At 51.9% G+C, this 20,628-nt stretch overlaps 2 protein-coding genes across 2 annotated transcripts in view; one reads left to right on the top strand and one right to left on the bottom strand.

Moving 5' to 3' along the window:
• Positions 1-20,628, top strand: part of PPDPFL (pancreatic progenitor cell differentiation and proliferation factor like) — a 185,949-nt gene that overhangs the window by 134,645 nt on the left and 30,676 nt on the right. The window lies entirely within an intron of this gene.
• Positions 8,105-11,746, bottom strand: SNAI2 (snail family transcriptional repressor 2). Its single transcript, XM_067712368.1, has 3 exons — positions 11,572-11,746; positions 10,339-10,884; positions 8,105-9,400 (listed from the first exon to the last, which is right to left on the bottom strand). The coding sequence occupies exons 1-3, from the start codon at positions 11,648-11,650 to the stop codon at positions 9,219-9,221; spliced, it is 807 nt and encodes a 268-aa protein (XP_067568469.1). The 5' UTR covers positions 11,651-11,746; the 3' UTR covers positions 8,105-9,218.

The raw sequence follows: 20,628 nt of genomic DNA, 5'->3' as shown, positions 1-20,628 counted from the left end.
TGATCCGTGATGATAAAAGGGTAGGTGCTCTGATCACACCCTTCTAAGGTGACTTTATTAACAGTGACAAGAGCAGGTGAGAAAGGCTGATGAAGAGGGAGGAGTGTCTCTCTCTAACAGACCCAGAGAGAATCACATTCTCGTTGACTTTCTTCTTCAAGTTCAACTCGAAGAAAAAAATGTGCTGAATCCGCTGTGCGCTCCTTACCCACCCGGACTCAGGAACAGTCCACGCCGCAGCGAGGCCACATGTGGAGCCTGGACAGCCGGGCCCAGAGCCCCGGGAGCCCCACTGTGCTCTGTGCTGGGACCACAGACCAGAACGGCCTCGATTACAACCGGGCTGTGGCCGTCAGTTCTTTTTAAAACGTCATAACATTGATGTTTATGTTGTCCAACATCAATTTCCGAAGGACAAATGAAAAGGCAGCCCCTTCCTTGTTTAAGATCTGAAATTGAAGAAAGAGAATGGCTGTCTTTAAAATGGATCAGGACACCTTCCTGGAAAGTCGCCTGGGCTGTTCCACGTTGGCAGGAGAGAGGACCAAGCTGGCGTCCCCTGACGAGGCTCCCGCCCTGGGTCCGGCCAGCACCCTAGCAGCAGCTCCACCCCGGAGGCCTCCAGATCTTCCTAAATTGTAAAACTCCAAAAGTTACACTTTAGAATTGCCTTTTCTTCTAATTCTTTTTTATTGCCTCAGGAAAGCAGTAACACAAAAGATCCTTTTACATCTTCGATTTAAAACACAGAATCTAAGAGGGGCTTGTCTGGCTGGGTTCATAGAGGGAAGTCTGTAGCTGATCAGTGTTTATCCCACCAGTAAAAGCCCAATTATTCCAAACGAGTTCATTCATTGTAGCTTATAAACGCAAGAAAATGATTTAAAAATACTAATACATGGGGAAAGATGCCTGGACTCTCACCCAGTTTAATTTTATAAGGAAATCTTTGCAGCGATGGTAGCTATCCTTTTCTTTCTCTTTCATTCCGTAAAATCGTTGCTATCGTGCAGGGAAGCTCTGCTCCCACCTTGCCTCCACTCTGAATTTTATACCGTATCTTTTCAGCTTAATTTCAAACTCTTTGAGAGCCGCTATGCTGTAGAGGAATTTATAAAGAGTTTGGAATCGTTCAGAACAGGTGTGTGCTGTTTCCTTCTCAGCTTTTCACTGGGAGGTCTTCTCCGATCCCCCTTTCTGTCAAGTGCCTAGTCCCTGCATTGCTTGGCGAATAGTAGGACGCAGTGAACGGCAGTGAGAGAGAGGATTCTGAACTCGTCCACGACCTGCAGCAGCTGGGCCTCTGACCCCTCCCTTCCCAGGACCCTGCCCTCCTCAGAGGTGGTCCCAGACCACCTGCACCAGCCTCACCTGGGAGCCTGCGAGAAATGCAGGCTCTTGGGGCCCCTGCCAGCCCGCTGATGCCGAGCTCTGGGGGTGGGACCAGCAGTGTGTGTTTCCACCTACCTGATTCCGATGCTCTCTCAAGTCTGAGAGCCACCAAGCAGCCTGTGCTCCCCCAACCCTGCCACGGCCCCTGGAGGTTCCTTCCACTCTGTCCACCTCACCCCCGATGCTGCAGAGACACGGGCTGGGCCCCTCCGTCTGTCGGTCTTCAGGACACGCGGAGGCTGGAAGGGCCTCTAGTCCCCCCGGAGCTATGGCAGATCCAGACGTCACCCCCATTCCTGCTGCAGGAGACGGGAAGGGGGGCCGTGGTCAGCATGCTTCAGTGGGGGACCAGGTGTGCGTTTTAGGCCTGGACTCAGCAGAATGCCTTTACCCACAGTGCGTATAACTTACGATTGCGACCAGGGCAGAGGAGCAAAGCCCGACGCGCACGCGGGACAAGCACAACTGGAGAAGGGCAGAACCGCGCAGCCCCACGGACGTGCTAACACCCAGGCGCCCTCTCTGCCTCTGCCCCTGGGTCAGCCCGCAGTGTCTGTCCCACCATCGGGGAGCATACCTCCTAGCGACCAAGCAAAGCTCAGGTTAAGCAAGATGGGGCTGTCTGGACCCGACTGATGGCCACCTTGATGAGGACGCCCACACTGGGCCAGTGCAGCACCTAGTGATGCTTTATGGCATTTTGCACGGTATCACCCCCCAAACCTGACATTGGTTCTTACCTATTTCTTTAGGTGATTCCTGCTGAACTTGCCCTGGTATGATTCAAACCTTACTTCATTTAGATTCTATAGGCTTAGGACGACGTGATCTCCATTCTATGTTGTTTTGACAAATAAGGTTTTAAAACAAGTTTACTCTATAAAATAGAGAACCCAAGGTCATCAGTACATTGTCAATAATATGAAATTTCTTCACCAAACAGTAACTAACATGAGAAATAGGGAATCCTTCATTACGCATACAGCTTACCCTTGAACAACGTGGGTGGATGTGAGGGGGTGCCAAACGCCCCACAGGTGAAAAATCTGTGTGTAACTTCACAGGTGGCCCCAGTACCTGTGGATTCAACCAGCCGCAGATCGTACGGTGCTGCAGTGTTTAGTGAAAACCATTCACTAATAAATGGACCCGTACAGCTCAAACCCGTGTGCTTCAAGGATCAGCTGACTACCATTACACGTTATTCATTCCACAATACACTTCGCAAGTAACACGATCCTCAACTTAATTATCTATCATCCTTTTATTGTATTTTGGATAAGTTTGGGTATTATGAAAGAAAAACATTTAAGAGAGGAAAGGGTTACTTGTCATCAGTTCAGAGAAAATACTTTTCTCCTAAGAATGTCTATTTGCAGTTTTACATAAATATTAATCAGTAATACAGAATTAACTTAAAATGACATAGTAAAGGTAACTAGAGAAAACTAGAGAAAAAAATCCATCAACTAATTTCCACTTGGCAGAAAGTCAAATACTTTTCAAAGATACAAGGTAATCAGGCAGGAAACGCCTCCGCAGCTGCTCCCCGAGGTGGCCACGGGCATCCCGGGAGGAGGCCCGGGGAGCTGCCGGGTGCTGAGGGCGCCCAGGCTGGACCACGCCTCTGGGTCCTGGGGGCCACCCCCAGGCCAGCCTTGCCAGTGTGGTTGCTTTTCTCCCTTCGGGGTGAAAGCACAGTTAGAAGCCTCTCTGCAGAGAGCAGGGCCCAGCCTTGGGGTGTGAGCGGAAGGAGCCGGTGTGTGCTTCTGGGCCCAAAGGTGGAGGAGGACTGAAGCCATAGTCAGAGCGTTAGAGCGTCACTCGCTGTGCAGATCAGGCGGCAGGTGGGTGGTATGGGCAGGGCGGCCGGGAGGAGAGGCGCCGCTTCCGTGGACGTCGTCTGCCGTCCTCAGCTTGTGCGGGGAGCGGGCGGGCCGGGAGCTGAGCGTGGTCACAGCCCGGCTCCTCGGGGTGAGCTTCCAGGACCAGCCTCATGTCCATCACCTGGAAGCTGGCTCGAAATGCTCAGGCCCGCTCCCGACGCCCCACTGAGACCCAGGGTGACCCCCAGCACACGGAGGTCTGACAGGTGGGGGCTCCGATGGACCTCGGGGCCTGCAGCTCCGCGAGATTGTGTGGCCCGAGCGGTGGCCTCTTTCACCGTCTTTTCTGCCGGATCTGAATAAAAGCGCCGCACGCCACCGGAGAGCGCTAACCCTCTACGCGCCTGGTGGGTCGCTCAGACTATAATGACCATTCGTTGTCTTTGTTAAAAGAGTGTCTCGCGATTTCACCTCATTTGAGTCTTTCCTTCCCACTTTTTAGAACCAGCCCTTGCTCCCTCCTGACTACGTAGGGGCACAAGTCCTTCCCTGGGAGGGCGGGTGTGGGGAGGTAAGTTCCAGCCCAGAATAAACGCCTGGAGAAAGTCATCCATCCTTCCCTGCCGCCCTAACTGTCCCTCGGCCACTGTCTAAGAAAACTAGTTAGTGATAACTCGCAAATCGTCTCTACAGGTCATCTTCCCAAGCAACCGGCCGAGAGGGTTATAAGCACAGGAGCCTAATTAAGTGAGGGAGTGCCCAGAACATATAAGCATGCCGTCTCCTGCTGGCAGAAGACCTTCCACTCACGGCTATAAATGCTTAGCCAGCCCCTCTGGGGTCCCGGGACGGGGACGTGGCGGCACGTCCTCCGCTGAAGCGCTCATTGTCTGCGGCCTGGACGAGGGCCAGGGCGGAAGGGTTGCCATGCGCGCTGCTTTTGACGCGCACCCGCCCACAGGGTAGCGATTACTTCCTGGACGCCCGAGGGGCCGGCCCCTCGCTTCGCACATAGCTCTGGCCCTGTGCTCGTGGACACACGTTTATCCCTGAAAATTAAACCAGAGGGTTTCCCGTCCACCTGTGTCCGTCTCAGGTGAGTGGAATGCTTCTGTTCTCCATCTGCCTCTGGTGAGAAGATAAGAATGGGGGAGAAGCCGTCTCACTGGAGAACTCTTGCTTCCCGTGATGACAGAACACTCATGCGTAAGTGAATTTTGCTCACAGTGTTTCCAGTATCCGAACCAGGGACAACTCCTCGGAAGTGGATCTTAGCCAGAAGAGCCTTAGACTTTTCACAATTATAACTGCCTCATTACCCCAGAGTGTCCACATTTTAGTGGTGAAAGAAATGGTGCTTGACTTGGAAGCCTTTCTCGTCTGGGGAGATAAAAGCCGGGGTAAGGAACGTGGGTGTATGAGGGAACGGCCGTGGCCTTCAGAAGATGAAGTGTTAATGGCCCAGGATGGAGGCCAGCTGCCTCTCAGCTCGGGCGAGAGAGGAAACGGGCTTGCGGGGCCCCAGGAGGGCGCAGGGGAGCCGTCGGGGAGCAGGGCCTGCCGGCGGCCCTGGAAGAAAGGGGCCAGCGGGGCTTCTCGAACGGAGCTAGACGTGGTTGGGTAATTCCTGAATTACACCGGCTCCTAAAGGCAGCCCTGCACTGTTTAATCTGGGGGCCACGTCATCTTGGTCTTCTCAGTGGCCTCTGCTGTGTGCCTGCATCGTGGTGGCCGTGGCCTGTGTGGCCCAGCGGGCCCTCCCTCCCCACAAGCAGCGGAAGAAGCAGGGTCTTGGGAGCCGGAAGAATCTGGGTTTGGATTTCAGTTTTGCAGCTCAAGACCTCTTCTAACCCTGGCTCCATTTTCCAAACTCTCTGAGTTCAGTCTCTTTACCCGTAAAAGACCAGCAGCACCGAGAACCCGTGGCCGTTGGATGTGACCCAGGTGAGGTGGCATCAGGCTCGGGAGCAGGTGTAGCTCGATGCTGAGTAATAGCATCATGGGCTTGACCCTGTGCTGTACAAGGCCTGTCCGTGTCCGGCACTGTCAGTCCTGAGCGGGGATGCTAAGGATCCCGTCCTCTTATACACTTTAGGAAACAGGGCACTGAGGGGTTAAGTAAGTTGCATAAGGACATAAAGCCGATAATACAAACATATATGTTGCTTTTTAAAGCTGGAGCTCTTCCTACTGCACCACCCTGTCTCGTATTATAGGAAACAAATTCCAGACACTGAGTAGGCTTATTAGAACACGTCCCTATTACTAAAACCACAGTTTCCAAAGCTTAGGCTCTCAGGATGTCTATCAAACCTGGTCCACGTGGCCCTGCATTTGTCCTTTATCCACGGTTTGGAGCATCCTCCCTACTGGCAGCAGGATGTCATCACTAAGTTAGGAGACACACCAGCATATTTGCGTAGAGGAGCTCTCAAAAATTATCAAGACTCTTTGCAATAAAGGGGAATATGTTAAATTTAGTTTAGATCTGCAGGCTATATGTCACCAATTTCTCTTATTTTATTCAATTCATTTATTCATTCAACAAACATGTGTTGATGTCTGTGTTCCAGCAGATGTGCTGGTTACTGGGAATTTATGCTTTAAGATGTTCTGTCTAGGGCTTCCCTGGTGGCACAGTGGTTGAGAGTCCGCCTGCCGATGCAGTGGACACGGGTTCGTGCCCCGGTCCAGGAAGATCCCACGTGCCGCAGAGCAGCTGGGCCCGTGAGCCATGGCTGCTGAGCCTGCGGGTCTGGAGCCTGTGCTCCGCAACGGGAGAGGCCACAACAGTCAGAGGCCCGCGTACCGCAAAAAAAAAAAAAAAAAAAAAAAATTCCTATTCGGGACTCCCCTGGTGGCACAGTGGTTAAGAATCTGCCTGCCAATGCAGGGGACATGGGTCCGATCCCTGGTCCGGGAAGATCCCACATGCCGTGGAGCGATTAAGCCCATGCACCACAACTACTGAGCCCACGTGCCACAACTACTGAAGCCCACACGCCTAGAGCCCGTGCTCCACAAGAGAAGCCACCGCAGTGAGAAACCCGCACATCGCAACAAAGAGCAGCCCCCACTCGCCGCAACTAGAGAAAGCCTGCATGCAGCAACAAAGACCCAACGCAGCCAAAACTAAATAAAAAATTAAATCTTTAAAAAAAAAAAGAACAAAACTGCCACGCAGTGAGATAAGCACCACATCGTAAATGATATAAATCTCTCAGAAAGGGTGAATTTGGAAAAGTATTCAAAGTATGTGACATCTGAGCCACGTCTTATGTATTAGAGGACGTGTAGTCAAAGACCTTGTAAAAATGCTAAAAGATCTAAAAAATGACTGAGCTGTATTTGTAGAAAATCTCAGTGTCTGATTGATGTCCCGTAATTCAAACTCATGTGACCTTAATGAAAGTAGAATATTTAAATCATGAATGAAGTGAGAATGGTGAGGACAAAGCAGAAATATATTGCAAAAATATTACCACTAATGCTTCACTAGGAAATGAAACGAATGAACAGACTTTTCCCTTTAGAAAATTATCTGTTTGCGTTTTGGACACTAAGAAACGACTTGCCTGTAGCTCTACTGATAAGGAAAGGAAAGTGGGCTGATGTGGTTCCTGGGAGGACGAACCAGATGTCTACAGGGATGTGACTCACCCACACGTGTCCCTTGTGGGATATTTCTACATGTTACCTGGCCTGCAAACTTCCAGGTATCATTTGTATGCCATATACACTAACTAAAGCCGTCTTTTTTTGACTTTAGATTGTCCCAGACAAGCTACAAGCCATTTCTTCTACATTTATAAATTGCTCTCCAAATAATTTTGTCTTTGAGATATGTATCCTGAGATATGAAAAAATTAAATTGAGGGTTTTTTTTTTTAGTCACATGCACCCTCCTTATATATGTTGACTAAAATTTAAATGTAACACATAGTGGAATGTGTGTGAACATTAAGGGAATATATTGGTATTGCTAACATCTTTGAGATACTAGTTCTAGCTTTTATTTGCATCACAAGAACATTAGAAGGAAAAATAATTCTCCAAGTTCTGAGCAAACCAGAGAGAAGTGATTAATAGTGAAATAACCACACCACAGGTTTGGAGTTTGGGTTTAAACACACAGCTTGTCACAGTGCCTGCGACACTTGGTTAACATCTTGACTTGTGAGTTCGTCCACGGCGTTTGGTAAGCATGTGCTTGTATGTGGTCTGGCTGGTCCTGCCCTGTTTGATTCAGTGCACGTTGGGTGTGGGTGGTGCCTCTTCAAAATACCATAAAGGGAAACTTAGCTCTGCACCGCTCAGACTGCAGCTTAGCTCATCCCACTAGACGTGGGGTTTCTTTGCACGGTTTAATCTTCCAACTTGTATAATTTATAATAAATCCATTTTTTCCTGATCTTTTCAAGCAGAAGTTCTATTTTTCTTCTTATATATCATTAAATATTTCTTTTAAAATCCTTAAACTGTTCTAGTGGCCTGTGTGACAAGCACTGATTACAACGAGTAATTGTAATCTGATTTCATAAAGCCAAAACAATCAAGTCATCAAGAAGAAAAATTTTTGAAAAATATTCTTGACTATTAATAAGGAGAATATTTTTAGCACTCAGAAAGCATGATTTTTGTTAAAGAGATACTGCCAACAAACTCCCATTAGGACGTGGTCTTTCTGAATGTAACAGTATTATCTTAAGAGTAAAGAAAAAATACTGACCGATTGCTTTGCTATAATCAAACACATAAAACGACACTCACATGCATAATGAACACTATTCACTTTTTCTCTTATTAACAAACGAAACAGTTCTTCATGCAGCTCTTTGGTGGTACTAATCATGAAGTAAGCAAAGTCTCTGAAAGTATACAAACAATAGATTTTAAATCAAAAATGTTTATTGTAAAAAAGAACCTTGAAAATTGTTTTTTAAAAAAGAAACGTGAATTTCACAAGTCTTCAGGTTGTTTATAGGCATTAGCTATAGACAACTTCTCACTTTCATACAAAACTCATTCAATCATATAAAAATAAACACAAATTTACATGGACTCATCAACTATACAATTAATTAAAAAGGCAGTTGCAAAGAGTGCTGTGTGGATTGCATTTCTTGTATGCGTTTAAAATAGTTTAAGTACATCACAGAGTTTCTAAAAATCCTTTGTTGCACTTATTCCCATCGTTAGAAAATCATTAAAATTTAAAAAATTAAAATTTTTAGAAAATCATCAAAAATTCTTTAAAAAAGTATGACATGGAGCATATGCACCAGGAATGTTCAAAGCTAGTCTTTCCCGTCTCCCCCAAGGCACGTATAGTTATTGGCAAAAAAAAAAAAAAGAACAAAAACCCCCACTTTTAATACATTCTCCTGTGTTTTTTCTTCTTGTTCTTTCTTCCTCTCTCCCCCCCTCTCTCCCCCTCCCTCCCTCCCTTAAAAACACAGTTTAAAGCATGACCAGTAATCAAAACAGGCTTTAGCTCGAGGATGGTGACCTGACATCAGACACGTAATGAAGTAAACTCGGAATACTTTCTAAGGCACCTGAGATAGGGTCTGGCAGATTCTCCTCCTATAGGAAGTTCTATTACAAATTCCATTACAAGGCAACACTGTTCTTTTCAGTGAAATGATTTGGCAGCGATGTAAATCTTTGAATTCTTTCTTAGTAAGAAAAGATGCACAATGTGCTTTTTGCTTCATCTCTGAAGAGAAAGATTCTTGTCTTTTATCCTCTCCATCTAGCTGTCAGTAAATATATAGTAATTTTAAACTTCACATGGAAAGGATTAACTTGACACACATGGATGCCCGTGCTCTTGAAGCTCTGTGTGTGTGTGTGCGTGTGCGTGTGCATGTGTGTGTGTGTGTGTATACATATTCTTTGGTCGGTAAGCACAAGAGAAAATGCCTTTGGACTTTTACTTGTCATTCGGAGGCGGAGTGAAGAAGTGCCTTCTGCTTGAGTAAACATGGGTTGTGTCACTCAGTGTGCCACACAGCAGCCCGATTCCTCGTGTTTGTGCAGAAGAGACATTCGGGAGAAGGTTTTGGAGCAGTTCTTGCACTGGTATTTCTTGACGTCCGAGTGTGTCTGCAGATGAGCCCTCAGATTTGACCTGTCTGCAAAGGCCCTGCTGCAGTGAGAGCAGGAGAAAGGCTTCTCCCCTGGGGAGTGGGACGGGGTGGGGGGGCGGGCGGGGGGAGAAAGAAAGACAATCAGTGTTTTCAGAGGAAACGCAAAGCCAGATAACGTTTATGAGCAACCACCACATTTAGCCCAAAGCATGAGAAACAGCCACACTTGGTTCAAACCCTCCAGAACAGGTACTTGTTTTAATATCTGGCCCTTTAAGACAAATGTGACTGTTGCATTAAAAAAAAAAATCAAATTAAAAAAAACTTAAGAATATGATTCCTGCCACCGGTCACGCAGAAATAATTCCTGTCGTCCCAGGGCTTCGCTTGTCAAGGCTCTCTGCTTCAGCAGGTGCAGCTAACGGTCAGCTCCTCCCCAAATTTCCCAACCTTTCCCCTTTTCCCTCCTTTCTTGTATGACAAAGCCTGGATAAACGCCTCGACTCCCTGAAGGGTAATTTTGTGTTAGGAATAGAAAATTCGGCAGCAAGAACAAAACAAAAGCAAACAACGGAAAGCAGTTCAGCTCTAACCATCCAGCTTGCTGTGGGGCGAGAGACAGCACAGCAAGAATGAAACCATCCAAACCCAAAACCCAACGCCTTCATCTCTCTGTCCCCCTGATCAATTGACCGGGATAGCGCCGTTTGTACTTGCTGACTCTCGGGAGCCATTTCACAGAACACACATTCAAGCACATCTTTCCTGTTTTGCTAACTGATCTTTGAGACCAAACCTCCTGGATCTACTTTCCAAAGTCTAAATGCTTGTTTGCGGTCCCGGGAGCAGAGGGTGTTAGCAAGCAATGGAGCCCTTGGTGCTCTGACGATTTTTCGAGTCGTCAGGCAGTAGCTAAAGATGACCATCCGTCATTAAAGGCGCCGTGTCGCCACTTAATGCAAATCCGACAGCCAGCCCAGAGCTTCCTCCGGTCCGTCAGTAACGTCCCTGACTAGGTTTTCTCTTACCAGTGTGAGTCCTAATGTGCCCTTGAAGTAGCCAGGGTCTGGAGAACGCCTTGCCGCAGATCTTGCAGACACAAGGTAACGTGTGGGTCCGGATGTGCATCTTGAGGGCGCCCAGGCTCACATACTCCTTGTCACAGTATTTGCAGCTGAAAGACTTCCTTGACTGGGCGTCACAGTGCAGCTGCTTGTGTTTGCCCAGCCCAGAGAAGGTCGAATAGGTTTTACTGCATAAACTGCACTGAAACTTTTCAGCTTCGATGGCATGGGGGTCTGAAAGCTTGGATTGTAATCTTTCCTCTTCATCGCTAATGGGGCTTTCGGAGCCGCTGTGGTCCTTGGAAGAGGTGTCAGATGGCGGAGGGGGGCTCACTCGCCCCAAGGATGAGGGGTATCCCGACAGAGGAGAGAGGCCGGTGGGCAGCGGGGCGTGGAAGGGAGCTGCTGTGGTCCACACGGTGATGGGGCTGTAGGCTCCCGAGCTGAGGATCTCCGGCTGGGGGATGACAGGCACGGGGTAGCCCTCATAGAGATACGGGGAGATAATCACTGGGGAGGAGAGAGGAGGGGAGAGGAGAGTGAGCTGAAACGTAGCTTCAAAAACGCACGAAGAATCTGCTTGGCCACACGCGCGGAGCGTGCTTATGAGAAGACAGACTCTGTAAGAGGCGCAGGCGTTGGGAGGACATTTCTTTTCCACCGTTGCTGCTCGCGGCCACTGTCCTTAAGGCACGTCTGTGTCCCCGGCACACTGCGGTCAGCGAGCGCAGCCCAGCGAGGGGAAAACCTACCCACTCTTTTTAGAGATACAGAAAAGCTCTCTTCCATTTTATGCGTGGGCTGGTCGCAGGGCTTACGCCTGTGAGTACAAAGATCGGCGTAAATCACGCCGCTTTCTGCAGGAAAGAAGCCTTATTACATGGGGGAAAAGCAGTAATTCAACGTTTACGCAGCGCTTCACCCACCCTCCACGTACTCATTATGCAAGTATGTACACGCTTTGGAACAGGACGATGGACGAGCCCAAGGAAGTTCTCCTAGCCAGTTCAGAGTTTGAAAGTTTTGAATTAAACCTGAGCCTGGATGATCAGAGGAATGACCGCTGTTTCGCGACCCTGTTTCGAGGCAAACAGCTCGGTCTCCAGCTCTTTTGTAACAGAAGCTGAGCGGACGCGCGCCCCTGCGTTTACCTATTTATAGATAGATGGAGATGCAGACATCGGGCCCCCCCTTTACCTGTGTGTGTGTCTAGCTCGCTGTAGTTGGGCTTCTTGGAGGCGTTGAAATGCTTCTTGACCAGGAATGAGCGCGGCATCCTGGCGGCGGCGCGGGGCGCGGGGCGCGGGACGCGCGGTCCTACAGCATCGCGGCCCCGGCAGGTGCGCGTGCGGCGCCGCCAGGTCGCGGGCTCCTCGCGGACTGAGCCCGCGGTGGCGGCGGGGAGGCCTTTTTTTCCTCTCTTTTGCGAGAAGGGTCCAATCACAGCCGAGAGGTTCAGATTTCAGCTCCTCCCTCTGGGACAGCTGTGAACAGAGGAAGAATCTGTTGTCAGACTAAGTTATTCTGGTTCCAAACGGGCTGTGCCCCGGATTTCAGTGGAGAGGAAAAAAGTGCTCGAGTCTTTTCAGCAGAAGTCATTTTCCTTCTTGCGCGCTAAGCCGGGCGTCCGTGCTCCGGGCGCGCCGGGTCCGCCTGGCCGGGCCTGGCTTCCAGATGTGGGCTCCGCGCTGGCCGGGGAGGCCGGCCCCCGGGCCCTGGAGAGGTCCGGCTAGCCCGGGGACGGAACAGTTCGCTCCTGGCTTTTGAAAAGGGAAGGTAGCGGCGAGGACAAAGCCCCAGTGAGTGAGCGGCGGGCCCCGTAGGGGGCTTCCCGGGGCCTCGCGCTGAGGATGCGCTTCGCGCCTCGGAGGCTCTGCCGAGCCGGACGCGGCGCTTCCTCGGGAAATGGAGCGGCCGTGTCACCATGTTAGCCTCGGTGCCTGAAAGAAGCGCTTTGTAGCCCCTGAAGGACCCGCGTTCGGGGAGAAGTGGGGGCACCGCAGGGATGAGAGGGAAGGATGGGTGAATCTTAACATCTCCACAAAGATACATCTCTTGTATCTTTTCATGCATCACTATGTTTTTTTATGGAAAAAAAAAAGCCTGAATGGGCCCTTAGAGACAATTGTTTCAAACATTTACCTGCTTTTATATGGTGCTGTTTCTTTCAGTATAAAGCCATCAAACTTCATGTCTGCTGCTCTGCTGCATGGTGCTTTTAAAGAAAGGGTGCTTTCATGAGTACTGCTTGGTTAAGCTTTTAAGCTGGTCTAGTAACCAGCAAAAATACCTTGATTTTGTGTATGGTATTCAATCTGAAAATACGCTAAGGTGGCTCATTGTAAAAATGACATTTCAACCGTATTTTCAAACATCTCTGTCCCTTCCAGATTTTCTCCCCACCTTTTGCTTAGAGATTAAGGAAGGAACAAATTTGCAATCAGACCACCCTACTCCTGATTCGAACAGGTGCCAGGAGAAAAAAAAGTGAAAAAATAACAGTGTGAAGTCAAGCCTTGTAAGAGGGAAGCGCGTGGCAGGCCGCATAACTTCTTAATCTCGGGGTGAGGCAGCCGTGTGCGGGGCGGGGCGGGCACTCCGGATGCAGGAGCCCATTTTCAATGATCCCCCCCCCCTTTTTTTTTTCTCTCCCAACAGTCACTAGTTTAAACGCCAGAGAAAGGAATTTAGATGAATCTTTATGTTAGAAGGAGCGGTGTTCGTAGGCGCCAGGAAAATGTGAACATGCCTCAGATTTCTCCACAAACGGTAACCTGGAGAGTCCCTCACAGCACCGTTTCTGAGCCTCTGCTTTGGGGAGGGCTGCTTCAGATCCGGGCCTGGTTTATTGGGGCAGGGGTCCTCCTCGCCCTTCCCAGCCCGTTCCTGCAGAAGCACTTGTGTTAGAGGTGCGACCCCCTCGGGAAAACGCAGATGCCACGTGCTCTCCCGTCCTCACCGAGCTGCAGGTAGAGCCCGCGCACAACACTGAGGCTGCGAAGGGCATCCGGTGTTCGTTTGCTGGTAATTACAGCACGAGATAACCTGCTAAAGTTGTGTATTCGAAGAATCCATTTTAAAAGCTGAGCAGCAATTCACTCCGCTAGGAACCCCCTGGAAGCTGGGTTACAGAAGCCTCATCGCGCGGACACCAGGCAGAGTCGGGAAGCGTTCCCGCACCCACTGGCGGGGAGTAGGGGTGTCAAGACCATCTGAGGAGCATCCTTACGCAGGTCTGCGGGCACCGTGAGGCGGGGCCGCGCTCAGGTGAGTCAGGGCACAGGTGCTCCGCTCACACACCCACCGAGGGGCCAGCGGCGCCAGGCGAGGCAGTGAGGATGGAAGGATGGAGGCGGGCTGCCGGGACCCCCCCAAAGAACAGGACCCCCTAACAAGGAACCCGCTGCGGGGCTCTGCCACACCTGTGAAAGGTCCCCTCCTGTCGGCCAGCATCTGGCCTCGGTCACTGGCTAAAGGCGCTCTGGCCCAGGCATGGACTCTGGGCTTAAATGTATCACTGGGGCAGCACACACCCAAGTGGGTTTTGTTCTGCAAGAAAGCAGTCCTGGGTGGACGGCTCAGACTCTTGGGAGGAGGAGGAAAGACACTGGGGCTGAGATGTTCCTGGGCCCGCAGTGTGTGTGGGGGGAGCTGGGGGCACATGTCAGCTTTTTGTGGAGCAGACACGTGAGGGGAGAAAGGACGGCCTGGGGGCAGCTTCTAGGCTCCCGGGCCCGACTCCCCCCAGGATCACGGTTCTCCTGGAGGAAGTGGGCCCTTAAAAATACCCCTCCCTGCGACTGAGCCCGCGGGAGGGGCCGCGCCTTCCCTGTGGTCTGTGGGACACGTGGGACCTTGGAAGCCCACGTGATCTAGTTCCTTAATTGTCGGGAAGGCTATTAGGATGGGCCCTGATGTGACTTACCTGACAGTCTCTTCTTTGCTCTGTTTTCTGAAGATGCTGACAGAGGTGACTTGTAGACAGCTTTGTAAAGGACAGGTCTGCGACCCCACGGTAGGGCCAGCCCTTCCCCGCAGGCTCCCCGTGTGGGTGGGACTTCTCCCGGACCCCGTCTTTTCCATGAAAGACACATTCTTGCCTCGCCGGATTGGGGAGTAAATCAGATTCCTGAGGTTTGTTTACTTTGCACAGGGACTCGTGCACACGTAGGTACGTAGGCATGTGGGGCGCAGTGCAGATCGGACTGAGTTTAGGAAACAAGTCCGGCACCAGAGGAAACCACGCTGGGCCGAGGCAGAGAACGGGCTCCGGAGACGGTCGTGTGTCTTCTGGCTTCAGTTTGTGGCCGGCACCCTGGAGCGGGTGGGGGAGGGATAATCTCCCTTGAAAGATACGCAGTCATGGAATGTCGTTGGTTTGACTGTGCTCTCTGGAGAATATGATCGTGCCTAGCTAATTCCTTAACTATTTAGATAGTAACACAGTGGCTGTGATATGGAACTTTGAAGTCTGAATGACAAAGGCGTGAGGCCGCTCCTGGTTCGGCACGTACCTGTGTTTGTACACAGATGTGTATGCATTTGTAGTCCTAATTCATAATTGAACTCAGCTTCAGATAAAGTCAACCAGCCCCTGAAAGAGAAATAAGTATTTCCTTGGGTACCTGGGTATCTCTGTCTGTAAATTATGTTCGATACTCTTCCCTTATTTCTTTTCCAATGATATGGGGACAAATATTTCCCAGTGCAGAAGGGGAAATAATCAGAGTGAGTGTAGGATTCTGCTAATAGGTTCTGAGCTTCATGACATCCTCTGGGGATGTGGATAAAACTCATGTACACACGTATGTCTGCTCAGCGAGGTCAGCATGAGCCTCTCTGTGTGTGTGTGTGTGTGTGTGTGTGTGTGTGTGAAGGCAAGCTGTCAGGGTGTGCTGTATGGTGTGATGGCGCTCGTTCTTCCTGGGTGTCTCACAGCCGCGGGTTGTGTGTGTGTCCGCCTGGCTCCAATCCGGTGAGGTCAGAAGGGGCGCGCATCTAACACCAAACACAAAACCTTGCTGAACGCGGGAGCAGCTTTTAATGAGATGTATTGAATATTTTGTGTCGAATAACTTGTATGCAGCACCTCGTCTCAAGGCGCCGTTTTCGAGCCCCCTTTACCTCTGGTGGCTGCACTGCAGTTAATGTGCCATTCAAGGTCAAAGACATCCACGCCCGCAGCGTCCTATCCGTACCTGCGGACGGGGCAGTTAGAGGAGCAGGAAGGACGGCAGAGAGCACGCTGGGGCTCCAGGATCTGTGGGTGCAGAGAGACACCTACTGGTGGAGTTGGGAAGACGCCCGGTTTCCTTTCCAATCGTCCTTTTCCATAATTCTCTGACAAGGCTGCCACCTCGGGGAAGGTGGACGCTTGGTCCGCACACCCAGGGCCTGAACCGAACTTCATTTTGCAGTTGCCCCAATTTCAGGCGAACATTGTTTAAACCCTGCGTTTTTAATCTGTTCTTAATTAACGGTGACGTATTTGTGTTTGTAGAAACGCAGGTGATATTTACAAACGCACTATGCCGCTTAAAGGATGGTGAGTGAGGGGGGAGACCTTCATCAGGCTGGGCCGTCGTGAGGAAAGCATCGTATTGGAAACTCAGGGGCACCTCGGATGGTTGTTCGCTGGGCCCCTGATGACCCCCAGGCAGAGGCTCAAAGGCGGGAACGAGCATCCCAGGGCATCAATGGCCACGATGGGGCAGATTCCCACTGTGCGTCCTCCTTCACGGCTGGGCACTCCGCTACCCACCTGGTGTGCTAAGTGGGCGAGACCCTGAGGCCAGGCAGTCTGTGGAGTGGAGGGTGATATACAGGCCACGGTTCTAGAAGGTTCCATGTGAGCTGCCCACCGTGCTGGGCACTGCACACGCATGGCTCAGTTATTCCCCAAGGTAGCCAGCCCTGCAAGGGCAAGTGAGGAGATGGAGATGCAGGGGTCAGGTCACACTGCTAATAGGGAACTGGGGTGGGGGTGGGGTGGGCACTCGTCTCTAATGTACTTACGTTCAAGCCCTACCTATTCCACTGCTCGGTTGTAACCATTTCTATCACAGGACTGAGTCAGAGCACGAAGAGTGTCTTCCCACAGTCTTCCTCCCTAGGGAATGTTTATAATCTTCCTATTTATCATCTTCCTGTGTCCGTTCCACCCACCACAGTCTGCGCTGTGCGTCTCCCTTTTTTCCTAAGTAACACCAGGGGCACAGTTGCTTCATTTCAAACTTGATATCATTTACCCCAGGCCTTGGGTGTGGCTTCTGGGAAGACATTGGACCAGAGTCCTGAGCACTTAGCTAAGGAGCTGCCGTGGTCTTTCCCCAAAAGGAGACAACACTGATCGTCATTCTTATCCTATAAGCACCACGTGGCTTTCAAAACTGGAAGTGACTGGAAGGGACTCCAGTCTTTAATGGGACTTTGTTGGGGAAATAAGCCCACCCGTAAAGAAACAGTGTTTCCGGCTATAATGGGGGTGCCCCACAGCCGGGAAGTCCTCTTTCTCTCCGTAAGTGTGCGCGCACGGGAGTGACACGCCCGCCTTGCCCCCAGCGTGGGGCGCTGCCGTGTCGTGGACATGGCTTGCTTGTATACGTGTGGGCAGGTTGGTCTGCACCCGCTTACTAGAAGGACTGAGGTGCTTCCTCGGGGACAACAGGGAGCCGGGCTCCCAGTGGGAGCCTGTAAGAAACCCTGGGTCCCCGGGGAGGCTTCTGACCACAGCCCAGTGCCAGCCAGGCCGCAGGAGAAGTGGGGGAGCCTGGTGGGTGGACCTGGAGAGGGACGGACTGGGAGGCCCCGGGCTCCTGAGGGAGGCGGAGTTGCTCCGGACCCCCCAGCGCAGAGCAGTTGAGGAGGTGTGAGCCCCGTTCCCGGGTCTGGCCGAGGACCCCACGGTGTCCACGCCTGATGGGGTCTGGGCGCCGGCTCCAGTGGGGGCCCGGTGGGAGTGCAGGTGCAGCTGGGGAACGAGGGTCTACTGGCTCTGGGGGCTGAAGTTGTCCCCAGCAGAGGCGGCGGCGAACAGACAGGCTCGGGGAGCCAGAGGGGGAGCGCCCCGAGTCCCCTGGGCACCCACCCTGGCCCCGCAGAGCACACAGTAGGTCCGCAGGATGCCTTCCAGGTGCTCAGGTCCTGGATCAGTGCCGGTATCACTGACATACTGAGCAGGGAGGGGGCAGTATGTGAGTGTCGCTGCCCACCCGCCCCTGTGCCCAGATGCCCTGGCTTAGCCCCGGACCCGAGTCGCCCAGACATCCACCTGGATATTCACGCCAAATCCTTTCAAAGAGCAGACTTTTCAAGACGGTTAGGGAAGCGAAGTCTAAATCACGCTCTGCTTATGATTTTCTCCCTTAATCGAGATCTGGGCCCACCTCCCGGCGAGCCATTTCCCAGAAACACGCGTCTGTCAGATCACGCGGTTGACACGAGGGTCCCGCCAGCTTCCCTGACACCTGTCCTCTGCGCCAGGACGGTGGCCGTCGCCAGCCAGGAAGACCCGGGCACACTGTTTGCAAGCCCCTGGGAAAGACACGTAGAGCCTTGTGGGCACTTGGGTCCACTGCTGACCAGCTAGTTTGCCCGGAGGGAAACCTCATTTCATATGCGGTGATTTTTTCAAAGTAGACATTTTCTTAAGTTATACCTGTTTCAAAAGAAACACACACATACCACGGGCAGAGCAATCTTTTCTAAACGTGCTCTGTGACCTGCGTTTAAAAGTAAAAGTCTTATCCTGAAGCCAGCATCATAATGGTGCTCCCTCCTCACCTTCAGACCTCGGGTGGAAACCTCTCGCTGGCGCTACGGAGTGACCGGTCCCCGTCGCCCACTGCCAGGGCAGGTGGTGGTCCAGTTCACGGGCAGCAGGAGAGCGTTAGCATCTATTATTAACTAGTATTAACACTGAAGCCTCCTTACTGCGACTCTGCCGCGGCTAGAGACCAACAGCTGATTGAAGAAGCCTAAGGCCTCTTAGAAGCCGGGTGGGTGGGGTTCTGCCCTCCACCCCCTGGGCAGCCACACGGACCCGGACTCTACGGGGGGGACACATCACGAGGCAGAGGCACTGCGCAACCATCTAAGGTGATTATGGGTGGACGTCAAGGGCGTGAGAGTAATCCCGAGACGCCATGTTGTCGCGAACCTTTGGAATTCTGTTGTTGATGCTGAGTGATGACCCAGACCAGGAGCTGTGCTTCGGAAGGGTGACGGGAACTGAGGCTAGAGAGGAAGCTGAGGCGGAGACTCAGCGTCAGGGCAGAGCCTCGGGGATGGGGGGCCGCGCGCGCCCTCTGACTCTGGCCGGGAAGGCGAGGAGAGGTGTGAACCTTCTCAGCCTCACAGGGGATGAGGTCTGACCCTACTGCTTCCCGGGGTAAAGCCCTGGCGGCGGCCTCCACAGCGCTGGGGGACAGGCCACCTTCTGCTGGGAAACGTAAGCCAGCAGCCTTTGCAGACTCTCCTCGAAAGCCGCTAAAGGCGTCAAAGTAGAAAGAAGGAACCGTTCTCTACTTCCAGGCTCTGGTGAAATCAGTGTCCTGGCCTCTGCTGCCTTCTCCGTCCCGGAAGCGGTCCAGTTTAATGCCTCTGCGTGGGCATCCCCTGCACATTTAATGTTGCTTTCATCCTTCCGCTCCCGTACATCAGGACAGATGTCCCCGTGCTTCGCGGAGACTGTGGGAAACAGCAGGTTCCACTTAAAATGGCAAATGCATCCTCCACCCCAGGAGGGACCCTCACTCGTGGAAAGGGGAGGACAGAAGGTACAGGATGTCTTGGTTTCAGTAGTTTTAGACCAAAGTGCAAAGGGAGACTTGGATCCCACACGCTGGAACATCCTCCACCTGGGGGAGAACTTACACAAGAAGGACCACAGTTCAACCTGGTTCCCCCGACGCTCGGTTTTCTCTCTGTGGTCGACTGAAAGGTGGCTCCCCTTGGCTCTAAGCTGCATTGGGGGAGCTCTGGAAACGGCCTGGTGGGTCTCCCCAGTCGGTGATACTCCCTGGTGTCAGCGAACGTGGGGATGAGGGTGGTCGCAGAGGTGTGGGCGTGGTCCCGCTTCCCGCCACAGAGCACCCGACAAACCTGCGCCTTTACAGGAACAGCCACTGGCCACGTGAGCCGGGGCGCATCCTCCCATCGACGGGACCCCCTCCGCCCAGTCCCTCCTGGGGGGACCGTCGGGCACCTGCAACCGTGCTGACTTCCCCGGGTACAGCACAATTCTCCCTCGTTTCCAAGATGAGGGTCAGCGTTTGTCAAGTTGCAGTAAGGAAGAAAAAGGACACAGGTCCCTGGGAGCCACGATCTTTAAACACACAGGCTGAGGCGGGGCGCCCTGGAACGGGAGGGCTCAGAGCCAGTGGTCCACGTCGTTCCCACGACACGGATCCGAGCCACCCGTGTGTCAGGATAGAGACTCTGCACTGGAGGAAGATCACCCTGAGCCCCAGGAAGGCCCTGACTTGACACAACAATGTTGAAAATCAACATGGGTGACGCCCCAGGATTAAGTGTCGGACGGAAGGGGTGGGGGCCGTGCATGGAAGGTCCCCAGGACACAGAGCCCAGGGAGGCCTTCCCTGGAGGAGCCGGGGGGTGGGACCCCTCCCACAGGGAGTGGAAACCCAGCCACTGAAGGGCGGCACAGGGAACTTGAACGCGCCGCTCAGCTGATGGCAGAGGACAAGTTTGGAAGCTGTGTGCTGTGTGTTGTCTTCTGAGGGTGGGCTTTTGCTGCTTTTTGTCCTTTCTTTGCACTTGGAATAGAAATGTTGGCTGCTTCCATCAGAAGTGAGTCAATGGATTCCAAAGTGAACTAAAAAATAATAATCTGGAAATTATAGGAAATGCTGTGCTCATCACCGTCATTTTCCCATGAGAACACGTGAATTGGTATGTTCTCAGGCGATTTCACCAGATACACCCACAATCAGCTCAGGCAGATGAACCGTTCAAACGAAGTATCAGCGTGACCGCTGGCACGTTAGGGTGAGGAGAGGCTCAGTTTTTGACTTGAAAAGGACGATTAAAGACGATTCATTATAACCCTTTGTTTTTAGGGGGATTATATTTTCTTAAGCTGTGTCAGCCTGGGGAGAAAAAGGGGTTTGAACAGAAGCACTTGAAGAGCGGTTCTCCTGCTTTGTCTCTCAAGCTATGTAGACAGGCTTCCTCTTGGAGAGCCCAGCTCCTGCCCAGAGTCCTGGGACGCCTTCTTGCGTCTCTGTCTTGGTG

Source organism: Pseudorca crassidens, chromosome 17 (assembly GCF_039906515.1).
Source record: "Pseudorca crassidens isolate mPseCra1 chromosome 17, mPseCra1.hap1, whole genome shotgun sequence".
Classification (NCBI taxonomy): Eukaryota; Metazoa; Chordata; class Mammalia; order Artiodactyla; family Delphinidae; genus Pseudorca; species Pseudorca crassidens.
Note: the sequence above shows the minus strand (reverse complement) of the source record. Positions and strands in the feature narration are given on the sequence as shown.